The 15,339-nt window shown below is 35.4% G+C and overlaps 2 protein-coding genes across 3 annotated transcripts in view; one reads left to right on the top strand and one right to left on the bottom strand.

Annotated features, from left to right (window-relative positions):
• Positions 1 to 841: 841 nt before the first annotated feature.
• On the bottom strand, positions 842 to 8,918 carry LOC117120854. 2 transcript variants are annotated; one of them, XM_033265945.1, is made up of 11 exons: positions 8,701 to 8,918; positions 6,549 to 7,529; positions 5,862 to 5,974; positions 5,540 to 5,684; positions 4,902 to 5,052; positions 4,387 to 4,871; positions 3,947 to 4,058; positions 3,492 to 3,624; positions 2,868 to 2,979; positions 2,011 to 2,120; positions 904 to 1,039 (listed from the first exon to the last, which is right to left on the bottom strand). In XM_033265945.1, exons 2-11 carry the CDS (start codon positions 7,467 to 7,469, stop codon positions 937 to 939), a joined length of 2,385 nt encoding a protein of 794 aa, XP_033121836.1. In that variant the 5' UTR covers positions 7,470 to 7,529; positions 8,701 to 8,918; the 3' UTR covers positions 904 to 936. The 2 variants fall into 2 exon arrangements, with proteins under 2 accessions (XP_033121835.1, XP_033121836.1); XM_033265944.1 differs by having other exon boundaries at positions 842 to 1,039; positions 4,387 to 5,052.
• Positions 8,919 to 10,848: 1,930 nt separating this feature from the next.
• The window catches only part of LOC117120855 (alpha- and gamma-adaptin-binding protein p34-like), a gene marked incomplete in the record, with an annotated part of 8,047 nt that continues 3,556 nt past the window's right edge, over positions 10,849 to 15,339 (top strand). The window contains 5 exon segments of the mRNA XM_033265946.1: positions 10,849 to 11,044; positions 13,354 to 13,541; positions 14,331 to 14,430; positions 15,052 to 15,150; positions 15,299 to 15,332. Coding sequence (XP_033121837.1) covers positions 10,981 to 11,044; positions 13,354 to 13,541; positions 14,331 to 14,430; positions 15,052 to 15,150; positions 15,299 to 15,332 — 485 coding nt within the window.

Genomic DNA, 15,339 nt, shown 5'->3' with positions numbered 1-15,339 from the left:
TGGAAAGTGAGCACTCAAACCACAAAAGCACAGCTTTTAAACCAATTTTTTTTGTACAAGTGTATCTTTTCTCCTTTCCATACTAATGCACTACACAATATTTTAATGTTATCTACTGAAATTACATTGGTAAGAGCGGTTTGGAGCAGCGGTTGTGGCTCTGCTTCTCAACCTTGAGGTTAGAGGTTTAATCCCTCGCTGTGTATCTTGCTTGTGTCCTTAGGCAAGAAAAGGTAAAAATCACGGTCAATTACCTAAAAAACACCTAAAATCACCTTATTTTGCAAATTAACACCCCTCAACTGATCATCGAGTACCCCACTTCACCTTCGCACCTGTTTACCTGTGGTTGTCTCCACCCAGGAGTACAGTGGGTACCTAGTAGGTTCAAACACAAAATGCACTGATTACAGCTGCAACATTATGGAATGTTGCAGAGGTCCCCAGGGACCTAAGTATGTGTTCCATAGTGCTTGACCCATTGCCAGTGGTATTAATGTTAAGTGCATAGTGGTCTCCACAATATGCGCTATATTAATCGACTATTATTATTATTATTACTTAATCAGTGATTATTCCTCTTACTCGGGGATGTATGCAAAAGTGTATGGATGTAGGAATTATCAATTCTAAATTAAAATCTTTAGTTTTTGTCTGTTATAGTCTTCAATTTTACCATACATTTTTGAAATGTATTTGGAGTTACAGTCAAATTTGGTAGTTTGTATTTTATATTTTTTCTTTTAAAAATTTGATATTTTAATCAATTTCTCTATAAAGAATATTACAATTTTTTTACATGTATTTGGAGCTACACATAGTGAAAATGTTGTATTTCATATTTTTCTTTTACAAATTTGATATTTTAATCATTTTCTCTATAAGTATATTAATGTTTATATTAATTATTTCATAAGTTCACTTTCCACTGAACTACTACTTGGTGGAAGACTTTGATTTCTTAGACTGTCCATCCTTCTTTTCTTGAGCCTTCTTGGACACTGTCTTGTTCTTGCCCTTGTGCTTCTGCTTATCCCCTCTGAAATACAACACCAATACAAACATTAAGTTTACTTGATATTTTTTATTCTTTCAGACCAGAATTACATTGATGCAAAAAATATATTGTGAACATAATTGTTTCTAGATTCTACCAATCAATCAATCATTATTCTAATGAATAATTAAATGTTTTGTAATAAAATTTATTTATATATTCTAATTTACACCAAGATAGAGATGGTGACAAGACAAGATGATCATTGTGCAGGTTGAAGAGCACTATTATTTCTGCACTGCATATGCGTTTAATACATTTGTATGTAAATCATGTTTTTCTTGCATATTTAGATTTTCTTTGTGTATTTAGCCCTGTTTTTTTATAATGTGGAATGAATAATATTGTTGATTGATTGACACTTCAAAGATTGTACTGTTTCTCTATAATTGAACAGAATATTTTCCTTGCCAATTAACAGAAGACGTGAGTAGCATCCAATCCTAATTCTTAGCTGGCTGGCAGATTTGAATACAGTGACATATCCAGGAATGCTAAATAGAGTGGGCCCAGTGAGGGACTTTTGCAAACAAAGGGTCTATACCACCTCAGCCCACCAATAGGGCTAAGCCACAAACGTTTGTGAATATAGCACCTCTCAGACCTAAATGTTAATATAACATTCTTTTCCATTTTTTATAATTTTCAAGAATTTAAGGGGTGCCTGGCTGACTCCCTCCCCCTGACTGCCATTGGCAAAGAATATAGGAACATTATTTTCTTCATGAATCTGATAATTTTTTATTTACTTATATTTATACCATGAAATGCTACATATCACTTAAATTTCCTAATTTGAAAGCTAATTATTTACATAAAACTGCTCCATATTTTCTTATACATTCACGAAATTTGAGAGGAACTATGGTTTTTCTGGGCCGTTTGGTGTGGGCATGTTTTGTTATTACCATTATGTTTTTATTTACTGGGTGGGTAAGCAGATTGTGACTGACCTGTTCATCTTGATTTTGTTCCGGCAACCTAGGCCTCCTTCCCAATGACTGCTCCAACCCTTAGTCAGGGACATATGGCAGGAAATGCATGGATTGTCAGGTGAAAATACCTGCAAAGAAAATAAAAACTAAATGTTACCATTCCTCTTTCCGGCAAACACAGAGGTCTCTGTGTTAGGTAACACAATGCTTGTCCGCCAAACACAGAGATCTCCATGTTTTTGATTTTTTTACGGAATCTGATAGATGGAATTATTGCTGACATGTACTGTACTAACAATTTGAACACTATATTCAGTCTAGACCATAAGTATTTCACTATTTGTTTGTTTACATTAGCGTAGAGCAGTATTGCTTTACTTACATGAAATCGTGATTATCTCAGCTTCGTTGTGCGAAATTGCGTAAATCTCCATAAGTGAGTCATATTCTTTTTACTGTTACGGGTCACAGATTGTGATTAGAATAAAGTGTTTGGTACCATTGTAAGGCTAAAATGTTTGTAGTATTCACTACATGTTAATCTGATCACATACGGACTCTCAACGAGCTTTGGAAAAGTGTTAAAATTTGTTAAAAATCTGGCGGTGGCTGATACTATTTTTTCAAACCCCTGGAGGTCAGTGTTAAATGAGTCAATAAAAGCTTAAAAGATTTGTCATAATAGACCTTAAAGAATTAAGTACAGCCATATCTGGGATTCTAAAATCTTCCAGAGGTTGGGGAGGATTCTGGCTATAGGCCTGTAACAGGCTCTACAAGCAATGCATAATCAGAAATTGGGAGAAAAATCATGATAATTTTTTAAATGCTTTTAAATGCACCTGATAGACCATAAACTTAATAGAGATAACTACCTGTTCTTTAGCACAAAATCCACATATCATTCTGTTGGCGAATGTGAATATATGATCAGAATCATCATCGTGGCACTGGTCACATGGGTAGCATTTTCCACAGCATGGAAACCTGAAATATAAGAGATGCATAATCACTTTAATCTCATTGCTTACATAGTGGCACACATTTTGGCTGCCCTCTATAGGATTTTTTGAGTGTGATGTAGGAGTATTACGGCTTCCTGTATTAAGACCAAATAAAATGCCTGCGCCCAGTAAAAACCCGACATTTAATGTAGATGATGTAATTTCCCAGCTTTGGTACAGCCTCAGGCAATGGTAATGGGGCAGACTGGAAAAGGTTAATTATTTGTTTATATTTTAATTATAAACCTATAGATAGAATCAATTAACTTTTTTATAATACTTAATATCGGAAATGCTTACAGTACATTTTTTATATAAACTTCTAATGTTAAATTCAGGAAAACAAATTACATGTAATTTTAAGTAAACAATAAATCTGAATCTGAATGTAATATTATTACAATAAATGACATTAATCTGTTCAGAAATTTCCCAGTTACAGAATTTTATAATACCCCTGAATAACCTTAGAACTTAACCCTAAGCTGTAGTTACCTTAACCATCTGAAGCTCTTTTTATAATGTCGGCAAATACCATTATCAGGGAGGGGTTTTCCATCTTGAACTGCTGGATCCTTCTTTGCTCTGATCATGCTCTGTACTTGATGTGTGTGTAACTTCTCAGTCACTGTAAAATTATCATTATTTTACAATGTATTTTATTAGAGACTATTTAGTGAGTCTAAACCCTCATACATGCCTTTTTGACATAAATAAAGATTGCTAGTACAGTATTTGAACTTGGTTTTTCCCCTTATCAGTACTCAATATTATTGTAAAAAGAATTACATTGAGTATCTGATTTTTCTTTACCATATTGCATTGAATCTCACTTATTTATTAATGAACTGAATAAACTAAAAATTATAATACATAGAGATAGACAGTGGAATTATATATAATGTAACTATGTACTGAATTTATATAATTAAATTCATCACTATACTTACCTATTGGATCTGATGCAATCAGCCTCTGGAGCCGGGTAGAGTCTACACGAAGTGTCTGCTTGTTGTGACACTGTGGGCACCAACTGCTTAATACTTGACCGTACTGAAGCCCCTTAAAAAATTGAATGAAAAATCACACGTCATTAATAAAGGGTTTTTAAAGATAAAATATTCTATGGGAGTCTCCTTCCCCCAAAAAGAGTACACAATATAATGATTGCTGTAATTTTTAAAACAAAATTTCTGTGGATGAACTCTTAAACAATTTCAATAGATCACTGTATTAGCTGAGATTTTATGCTACACATACACACATTATAAAACCAACTCACAAATGTACCGTATGTGACAGTTAATTGCGAAGAAAGTATTAACTCAGATTTCTGTGTTCTTATGCTGTTTAAAATGATATACTCTACATAAATAATTATAAAACTAACCTTAATTTTTTTCTGCTGATTACAACTTAAACAGGTTGCTTCAATCTCACAATCCATTACCAAGACATCAAATGGTACGCACCCATTCAGATCAAGATAACCAAGAATTGCCGAGTACTGATGCATGATGGCCGATCGAAAGGTCAACAAGAACTGATGCTGACATCGAGGGCAGACGATCAGATTGGTTCGTGCTCCTGGGGTGTTCACATCAGTTCTGTGTTTGCATCGCTCACATTGGACGGTCAGGGCTAGCTTTCTGACAACTAGTGTTCCGTATCCATCACCCATTTCTAGACCTTTGAAACGTAGCTCGGTTCCTTTCCGTTGTGGATCAATATCACTGCCTTGTTCAATGCTCCGTTGACGGTACTTAGCGGTGTTTCGTTCTTCTTCCTCTTCAGAACTTTCATCACTAACTTCATCAGCATCTTCCTCACAGCTGCCACTCTCACCACCACTACTCTCTTCTTCATCGTCATCATTTTCATCGTTATCATTTTCATCGTCATCATTTTCATCTATTAGTTCACCATTATCTTCTTCCTTTATCTGTTCTTTTTCATTACTCTCCTCTACAACTGGACATGTTTCAGTGTTCTCTGTTTTTTCTTTGTGGGGAATGAATTCAAATCCAGCTGCTTTTGCATCTAAACATCGCTTGTACTGTCATAAAAATGAACATTAAGAATTCATATTCAGAACAAATTTTAAGAATGTATCGTTAATAATGACGATAATGGCAAATCAGTAATAAATCTAATAACAGTATTGATTGATGGACTGTTTTATTTTCTTTTATGTGTAGCCCATTACAGAGAATTAGAGCACTGGGTACACCTTCTGTGTTCGTTGAAGTGCACATGGTCAGTTGTGTACACTTGTCCTACGACTGAAGTCCTTATCTGAGATGACTTGTTTTCAGCAATAGTAACTATGTTGTATTACTTGACCACACCAACTGCTCAAGTCTACAGCACTTGGAGTATTCAAAGTACTCCTAGTCTGTATGGTTTACTGCATGTTTCTTATCTTGAATGTTCTGACAAAAACTGGTGTTTAAATATGGTACAATATGGTCATATGCAATTTTAAACCAAACATTACACCCACATCAATCTACATCGATTAAGATGTCTAGAATGATATTTACCTTTCTTGCACCTTCAGTGAAGAGATTTTCCATACTTCTATCCAGCCACCTTAGGAAAGGCCGAAAAAGTAATTCAATCTTGCCACCTACAAGATTGGTACCATGTTTTGCTAACACCCAATTCTGTGATGCTTCATTTATATGCCTACAATAAAACATAAATATAATTTCTGTAGGTGAATATATTGTTAAATAATTGTATAAAAATAATTTTAGAAAACATTACAGTAAAAAGTGAATCTCTCAGGATATTGAATTTTAATTGATGAATGAGACTCGCATAGGTTTGATAGTGATTTTTACTGTATTTTCCTATATTTACCTTATGATGACATCTGGCAAAACCTGATCATCAGATATTTGTATATTGAATGGTTCTTTGGGATAATCTGCTGGAAAGCTTACATCAAATATAAATTCTGTGATGTCATAGGGCTGACGAAAAAGAACAAGAATAAAATTTATAACATATACAGTACTGCACTTCATTGGTAATTGCATTATTGATTTCTAACAATAAATAGGCGAGACTTTTTGTTTTATTTTTTAGACTTGTTTAGCGAGCACTCTGCCCACCAATACTGACAATTTTGAATAAAAATAGAATATTATTTTTTAGAAAATTAGCGCACCCGCTGCCATGAAAAAATAGAAATTTAAGAAAAAAATAAAGTTTTTCTTTATATTTACTACGCTCTCAACACTAAAATCTCTAAAAATAAAATATGTATATTTCTTCCAAAATATAAACTTGAAGCATTTTTAATTTAACCATCCCATTACTACACTGTTTACATTCACGAAAAACATTTTATTTTCTCCCCAGTCTGGATGCTTTTCTCAAAACCATTTGGTAAATACGAAAACAAGATTTTATTTAATTTTTTTTTCTGCCCTCGTTTGGCGATATATAAAAAAATAAGTTTGCGAAACAAGGTATAAAAAAGTCTCGCCTTACGACCATGATTAGTCATGCTTCTGATGTGTAAAGTATTAAATGTCAACTCACCCATTCCGGATCTGAAGGAGATGTTATAATTCTGTAAACTATATGTTTGCACTCCTCTTCAGTTATTGTCAATTTTCCCTCCTCCTGGAACATAATCTTCAACTGATTAATCTCAGCATCCCTGAGCTCTTTCAAGTTCTCTGGAGTTGCCTCACCAACACTGACAGAAGAACCTGGTCGTTGCATGACTTCTCTACTCCTTACAGTCTGTAGTGTCTCTGATGAACCATATTCTTTGACATCAAGATCTGCTGGGTTTTGTGGATGCCAAAAGTGACATCTATCACCCATGTTGCAACCTCCTTGCTTGTAGTAACGACAAAGTTTCCTTCTTTGCTTCATCTGAGTGTTAGAAACTTTGGTGGCATTACTCTCTTTCTGGTTCTTTTGTGACAAAGGTTCCAGAAAACCTTTTTGTTTGATTTCCTCCACTGCCTGGTTCTCAACCGATACATCACTTGGCTCTGAAATGGGCGAAATCTTCTTTTCACCAGACTTTCTTTCATGCCGAAAGCGACAGTGAACTCCATACCTGCAACGTCCAGACTTTTTAAAGAACCGACAGACTCCTTTAGGTCCCTCTTCAACAACATTGTTTTTATTTTCTCTTTTTTGACCACTTTCGACATTTTGAACTTCTTCAGTTGATCGTGTCTCCTCACTTTTTGTTGTTGTCACAACAGTGCAAGGCACATTGAATGTTTCTTTATCTTCCTTTGGACTATGGGAAAACCGACAACTCTCACCAAATCTGCACTTTCCTGTTTTTATAAAGAAGGTACATGTTTTATTGGAAGAGGATGTCCGTGTTGAATCAACTTCAGGAATACAACCAGTTGTTGTTTGGTGCGGTTTCACTTGTGCAGAGGTCTTACTTGCTTCTGAGCTCTGGTCTTCTTTATTGTGCTTGACCTCCAGCATGTCACAGGAAAAAAGTATTGACTGACTGTGTTGGCTGTGAGAGGAAATGTTTGGAGTCCACTGAAATTATAACAGAAACACAAATTAAATGCAAGAGAATGGAATATTATCAGAAATGTTTAACATTTCTTTGCACTCATTTTTATTTGAAACTAAAGCTAATCAATTGTTGATACATTTATTTCAATGAAGCCAATGTAGACTGCCAATGGCAGCAGAAGTGGGGCCATTGGCTCACCCACTTTTTCTACTGGAGGGGAGACCTGGCCACCCCCCACTTTTGTGACTGTTCCTAGCACCAGTGACAAACATTTTACGAACGCTGCAATGTCATTATAATTATTATTATTATTATTATTATTAATAGGCCTATTATTATTATTATTATTATTTCATGCTTACACTTTGTTTATTTGCGCCTTATAAACTGACCCATTATTATAAAATATAGATTTTTTTTTCATTTTCTAACAAACATTACATGTTCCCTTTTTGAGTTGAGCAACCAAATGTTGATTGAACGACTGTATACGTGCATCTGTAAAGTTTCCTTGAAACCCACCCTCGAGCATGAAGAAAAAATCGCCTGCATTCGTGAATTCTGTACTTAGGCATATAGGGGGGGAGGTGGGCACTCTTAATGGAGCAACGTTCTAGTTCTCTTTATGCTAACCAAGAAGATGTATAGTAAGTGTAACTGATTGGTTTACAGTAAACCTTCAAACTAGCATAATATAACCACATTTAATTTAACTAAAACAATAAGATACTTAATTAGGCCATTTTTAAAAATAAAATTCTCTGAAGGTTAACTACAGAATTTACAGTACACTGTAGGTAATGTGTTATAGGTTGTAAAAACCTATAACACATAAAAAAAAATATATAAAAGTTTGCCTAGAAATAAGTTGCCAATTTTGGTACTTTATTGTGTTTTTATCCTTTGAATATGATGTTTCTTGTCTTTTTGTTTTATTAAGTACATATTCAGAATAAAGAAATAAAAAATAAAAATATTAAATACCTACTACTTATACTAGACTAGGCCCTAGTACTAGACTACTACTCTAACAAGTAAGAAGGCCTAGGTCTGTACTGCAATACTACAAAAGCCCACACAGGCTAGGCCTACAGCAAAGAGTAGGCTAGACCTAGGCTAACGGTCAGCCTGAGGCTAGTGGTAAATAAAAATAAAGTAGGGCCTAGAAGCTGAAGAAAGAAAGAGGCTCACCTTCTTGGAAACCTGAAACAATGAATAAGCTGACTTCTTATCTGTCCTGGTGTGCTTTCACCTAACCGTCGAAGGTTATTGTTGTAGTGGAAAGTGTGTACGTATTTATATATACAGCCACACTAAAATATAAACAAAACGTGAAATTTCGAAAGATTGTGCAATATAAGAGAAGTGGACTTTATCCTACTACTACTGGACTGTAAATGAAATGAAGGTAATAATTTTATAAATCGTCAACTCGCGTCAACTCACGTTAACTCACATCAACAAAAGCTGAAGAAATTTCGCATGCCATCACTTTCATTGGCGGATCTGAATAGGGGAGGGGGAGGGAGAAAAAAAAATAATTTTAGGCCTACATTTTTCAGGATCCGTGAGCTGAAATTTGTTTTTGTTACAATTGGAAAATTAGAAGTCGGGAAAGCTGATCATTCACTTCCCGGGGGAGGACCGCGGCATCTCCTTCTCTTCCCCCTTACATTTTGGGGTTCATCGATTCATACAAAAATTTCGCGGGGGCATGCCCCGGACCCCCTACGACAGTGTTGTCTCAATCGGCCCAACTTTCGGCCCCCCCTTCCGGCCCTCCCCCTTTTGGACATTTCTGGATCCGCCCCTGTCATGGAACTTGAATTTTGAAGAACTTAAAAGAACATATGAGAAGTCGGGAAACTCATTTCCCGCCATCTAGGAAAAAAAAAATTTCTTAATAATAATATAATAATAATAATAATGATAATAATAATAATAATAATAATAATAATAATAATAATAATAATAATAACAATGGTGATGATGATGATGTTGATGATTATAATGATGACGATAGTAATAATTGATAATATAATAACACTAAAAATTGTAGAAAATTGCACTAAATGGAAAAAAAAAAGTTGTGATTTTTTTTTATCATATTATGTGTAGTTAAATTTTAGTATGCTATAGTTAGTTAAAAAGATCCCTGATAGTAATTATTGTGCTAAATGCAAAAAAAAGGTTGTGATTTGTTGATCATAGTTATTATAGCATAGTATAAAGCTTTAGTGAAGCTATAGTTAGGCCTATATACTGTACGTTGTCCTGGATATTAAATGATCCCTGATAAAAAGATCATGAGAGATTTGTTGGCGTTTCATTGATGGTGATCGAATTTTACATTTCCTGCCATCTAGGGTACTATTTCCTCAAATTTTCTCACCTCAGCCCCATGGTTGGGGCTGGTGATTTTGATAGGCCTAAGCTTTAAGCTTTGTTATCTATGGTATATCACACACAGATTAAAAAAATATCTATGGTTGCCAAAAATCCCTGATAAAAGATCATGCCAGAATTTTTTTGCGCTTCATCTAGACTAATTCATGGTGATGTGATAATGATGAATTTTACTAAAAATGTCATTTCTGGCCATCTAGAGATACTATTTCCTCAAATTTTCTCACCTCAGCTCCAACCATGGTGGGTCCGAGGGGGTGTCGAGTCACAAAATTTCCTCCCCCTTCACATTTCAAAAACAAATCTGCGCCCTTCCCTGGGTAAGTATGTCTTGTGACTGGTGAGGTGAGGTTTTTAGAATGTGATCTGGTTTTTTTATGCCCATTTTTCGTGATTATGACTCATTTTGTTAAAGAAAGAGAAATTCAAATTTAAGTGTGAGAGTGCATGAATTTCCGGCCACCGAGAGATGTCCTAACCATACATTTTCTTACCTCAGCCCCAACCATGGTGGAGCTGAGTTGAAAGTCCCTCCCTGGTACACCTCTCTTTCGAATCCCTGGATCCGCCACTGTTGATTTATTATATAATTATTGTTGTGTTTACTAATTTTATAATGCGTCTATTGCAATTTTCACTATATTCTCTCGAAACAGTCCAAGAACCTTCCGCGGTGCGCTACTTCACAGGGGGATTCGCCCCTCCCCGGACCCCGCCGGGGTCCTACGTAATTCGCATAACTGCTTCCCCTACCCCTTTCATCCTGGCTATGTCCCTGGCACCAACAAAACAAAAACAAATTCACATTTATCTGAAAAATAATTGTGAGAAAAATAAAAGGTTGGCTGGCTGTAAAACGCGCATCAAACGCAATTCACGTTACTGTACACGACTGACATACGATCATTGTAACGTAGTGTTGCACCACTAGATGCAATCAATCATCAATCCAGGGGCCACGGCTCGACTTCCTCCTCTAGAGCTGTGCTTCGCTCGTCGTGTGACGAGGCGGCGCCCTGTGTATATAGTTCAGGCTGGTTCAGGTCAGAGGTTGCACACTACAAGATGGCTGCGCCCTGTGCCCTTATTGTAAGCTGTTGTAGTTATCAACCTAGCTGTCTTGTTAAGCGTAAGGATACATGTATTTTATTGCCTTTGCTTTGTGTTATTGATTGAATCGGTCGTGAAGATTTTTAAATTTTAATTAATCTTATTGGCTAGGCCTAGCCTGGGCCTAGGCCTAGCCTAGTAGGCCCTAGTAGTCAGACAGAGTAGTAGGCTGCTGCTAGCCTGGCCCTAGAGGCCGTCGGCTCGGCAAGAAAAGAGGCTAGCTAGACTAGGCACCACTAGGGCCTACTATACCTGCACAAACACGGCAGGAAACCATTTGTCCGGTTGCGTTTACTGTGCGTTTTTTGAGTGATTCGGTTTATGGATGGAATTTTACAATACATACATGTGGATGTTACCGCATGACAGGTGAAATTGAAATCAAAATAGATGAATCGCTCCAAAGCGCATGCAGTTACAGAGTGGGGTCCTTCTGGTGGTGGTGTTTGGGCAGCACACCGGGAGATCCCCTACACTTTGCCGAAGAGTGTACTGCGTTCTTTAACATGCACATGGGCCATTAAAATGCACATACATGGACCAACGGCTTAATTAAATGTCTCATCCGAAAGACGGTGCGCTGTAGTAACTTGTATTTCAGCCCTCCAGCTTAAACACAAAGAGAGGCAGCGATATGAATCGAACCAGGGTCCTAGAGATCTCAGCACACACAGTGGCTACCACCAGATTAGCTGACTGAAACAGAGTGACACTGTCTGCTGATCGTCAGTGGCAGTCTGAACAGATTGTCATTAAAAATAATCTTTGTATCCTTGTTATGGCAATACGTTCTCAATTTAATTGCGTTGTCCCTGTGGTGCAATGAGTTCCAGGCTTCATAAAGCCAGTTTTCTGTGAGACATCTTTCACCAGATTATGATTACTAGCATTTTCGCTAAATTTGGAGTTCAAACAAGTTTCTACATTTTGCGAAGCGAACGCGCAGAGCTCAAGAAAATATAAAATTGCACAAATGAGCACAGAATTGAACTGATAATGTATGCATACGAATGGCAGGGGTCTCTCAAGTCTACCGGAACTTCCGCACTCCCGAAAACAAGCAAGATTCTCTCTGAAATAACCCATCTCCTGCAAATTCATAATATTTGCATGTTTTAAATATTTTATTATCAATTGTTTCATGGAAGTCACTGCCGATGGATTACTGTGTGCAGTAATATATAAGATTTAACAAAGAGAGTGTCATTTGCGGCAATTTAGAGTTACCATAATCAAGGTGGGGCTCAGGAGGTAGGCCTAACCTACATCTGAGAAATTTTCCGGGGATATTCCCTGTGAAGGCCAAAATTTATAGTCTAGCCCTGAATAAAGAAAGCTTAAATAATAATTATGATTCAAAATTGAAATGTAATGATGGCATGCAAGGGAATATACAGTAATTATGTACTACCAAAAATTTAGGTCTAAAAATTCATCCATGCATTTTTAAATAATGATATAATAATTCTGATTTATATAGCGCCTCACGTTGACACACAACCTCGAGGCACTTAACAACAATAGAGAAGGAAAAAAAAAACACCTTTAACTCAGTCTTCTAAAGTATTACGGATCTCCCGTAGTTGCTACAAATTTGCCTACTTTAATACGGAAATAGACAAAAATACTACAGAAATTTATCATAAATTAATAGGTCTAAGTCCAGAACGAATGACTTTTCCATCCGGATCTTTGGTTACATTGTCCCTAGACAATTGCTAACTGTTACGTAATGATAATTGGTAATGATAATTAGAATGCATATTTAATTTTTTTTTTCGTGATGATTTTCTGTTATGAATATTATAATATCTAAAGTAATGACATATGAAATTGTACCATGAGTAATCAATACATTTATTTATCTCTACGGTGGCTCTCATGGTAGCGGCTTATTTTAGTCTTAATTAGTCTCCCGACCACCAATTTGAATATATGTATATATATATATGTCAATAATATTTGTTTGATTATAATATTGGTCAAATAAAACAATCTGAGTTATGTGTTATGATGTTTGTCAGACTACTGATAATTTATTGTGAAAACTATGAAAAAGTGGTCTGTTATTTGAAATTATACAGCTGTTATTATCCTGTACCTGTGATTTAAGCAAGCCATATTTTGCACTCAACATAAATTATTAGTGCTACAGAAACTTTGAATTTAACTATGGATATTTGAAGACTTAGTTACTGAAATGCATTTTACTAACTTAAAAAGTCTGCTTTTTAATTCATCATCATCATAACCTGGTCCGGCTTGCTCGGACTTCCAATAACTTTGGCATCTTTAATTAATACAGTATAGGCCTATTTGAATCCACAGAAATTATTGGAACAGAAGAATTGCCAGATCATAGTATTGTGGTTGAACAGATTATTGGTTATCCATGGACTGTTGATAACAAGTACTACACAGCAGATATACAGCTTTGTACTACAACTCAGAAAACAATTGGTACTGCTGAGTTTGCAGAGTCAGTGAATGCAGTGGTTATTATAACTGATGATAAGGTAGAGTACAGGCCCAATTAAAAGCCAAGGTTTCCATAGTCTTTAGCAGATTTGATCTCTATTAAGAATAATAAAGATAAGAAAATAGAGTTCTCAATTAGAGGGAGACCTTTATTTCAAATAACTGTAGGCCTACAGAACTTTCATAAGCTGATAATGGGGTTCAAGATTTAATATTGGATTTATTTGTTATTTTGTTTATATTGTCCACATGTGATACAATATAATCCAATAATTTTATGCCCTCATTTTTTATCTCACTACTGGAAAAAACCTCTACTACCATATAAGGCCAAAAAAAAAAATTTTTTTGTTGGCCACGTTTTGGTAAAATCCAAAAAATTGGTAGGTCGGTAGGAAAACTTTTTTTTTAAGACCCAAAAATGTGTTTCCACTTAGAAGTAGAAAATACACAAGTAATACAATTTTAGATTTGCATTGCGTACCATACACCAAAATATGCTAGGCCTTGGCCCCCTAGCCTAGTCCAAGGGTATAGCAGCCTTATTAGCTCATGAAAAAGAAATTATTGTTCCTTGTAGTCAAAAAAAAAAAAAAAATCTAAAATGCTGACCCTGAATTTCATAAAATTTGGGTCAGTCGGGCGTGGCCAACACAATAATTTTTTTTATTTGGCCTAATGAGACTGTTTATAAGCATATCTGATTGCCCTTTACAATAGCATTATATTTCTACAACAGGTTTCATAGTATAAATAAATATAAAGTAAATTAATTATAATAATAATTGAGCTGTTTTCATTTAACAATTTTTCTGTTCAACAAATAGGCAAGTAGTTTCTCATCTGTGAAACAATGGATGCCTTTCATAGAGCAAATGGAACCAGAAATACAGATCCTCGCTTGTGTCAAGTTTGATGATGATGGAGGTAAGATTTATAATACATTTTGTTTGTGTGTATGGGTGTTTTTCAAGAGTTATTTGTTATTGGTATGTGGCTCTGTGTATGCTTGGGTGGGTGTCTAGGTTTATGTGTTGTTGGGGAAGTTGTGTGTATGTTGATTAACTTACACCTGCCAACTCTCATGCATAATGTGCGACTTTTACATCTCAAGCCCATCTTGTATTATCTCACGCGTTATAAAAATTTTATAAAAGATGAAATGTATAGGCTGAATAACCCTACAATTTATAAAAATTCGTCATTTAAAAGTGAATACAGGTATTATAAATTTCATTTAACGAAGCTATTTCAACCAACGACTGTAATCAGGGGCAGTTGCAAATAACGTAGAGCACTCTGTTTCGTGATTTTTACATAGAGGGTGCTATATACAATTTTATTTTTGTCTAGCACATCAGACGCCAACAGAGTTTGCATGTACCTGTATATTAACTTATCTGATGGTTCAAAATATTTACCCCTATTGTACACATTTTAGTAAATAGTAGTGAAAGAAAAGGAAGAAGCTATCTAGATTTTTGTGATCAGTGATGTATATAGGTTTAGTGCACTACAAAATTTGCAGTACAGTATTATTGTTTTCAGAAGTAACAAGAGACACTGCTCTGCATTGGTGCTTAGAAAAGTCAGTAGAACTAGTTGAGTTGAATTCTGAGGAAGAAGACGAAGATGAAGAGGAGGATGGTAAGTCTACGTTTTAATGTGTTATAAATATAAATACTAACATTTAATCTTAAATATTTTCTTTTTTTTCCCAAAATAAATTTATAGACGTTAATTAAAAGAAAGTAATGGCCTCTTTGCTGATAAATTTTATAATTTGCTTTTTTAGATGGATTTGCAGAAACAATAGGTGTTGAACGGATCTGTCTC

Source organism: Anneissia japonica, unplaced genomic scaffold, assembly GCF_011630105.1.
Source record: "Anneissia japonica isolate Jap-2015-1 unplaced genomic scaffold, ASM1163010v1 scaffold287965_len1858130_cov191, whole genome shotgun sequence".
Lineage (NCBI taxonomy): Eukaryota > Metazoa > Echinodermata > Crinoidea > Comatulida > Comatulidae > Anneissia > Anneissia japonica.
The sequence above is the reverse complement of the archived record's forward strand: the minus strand, read 5'-3'. Positions and strand labels throughout refer to the sequence as shown.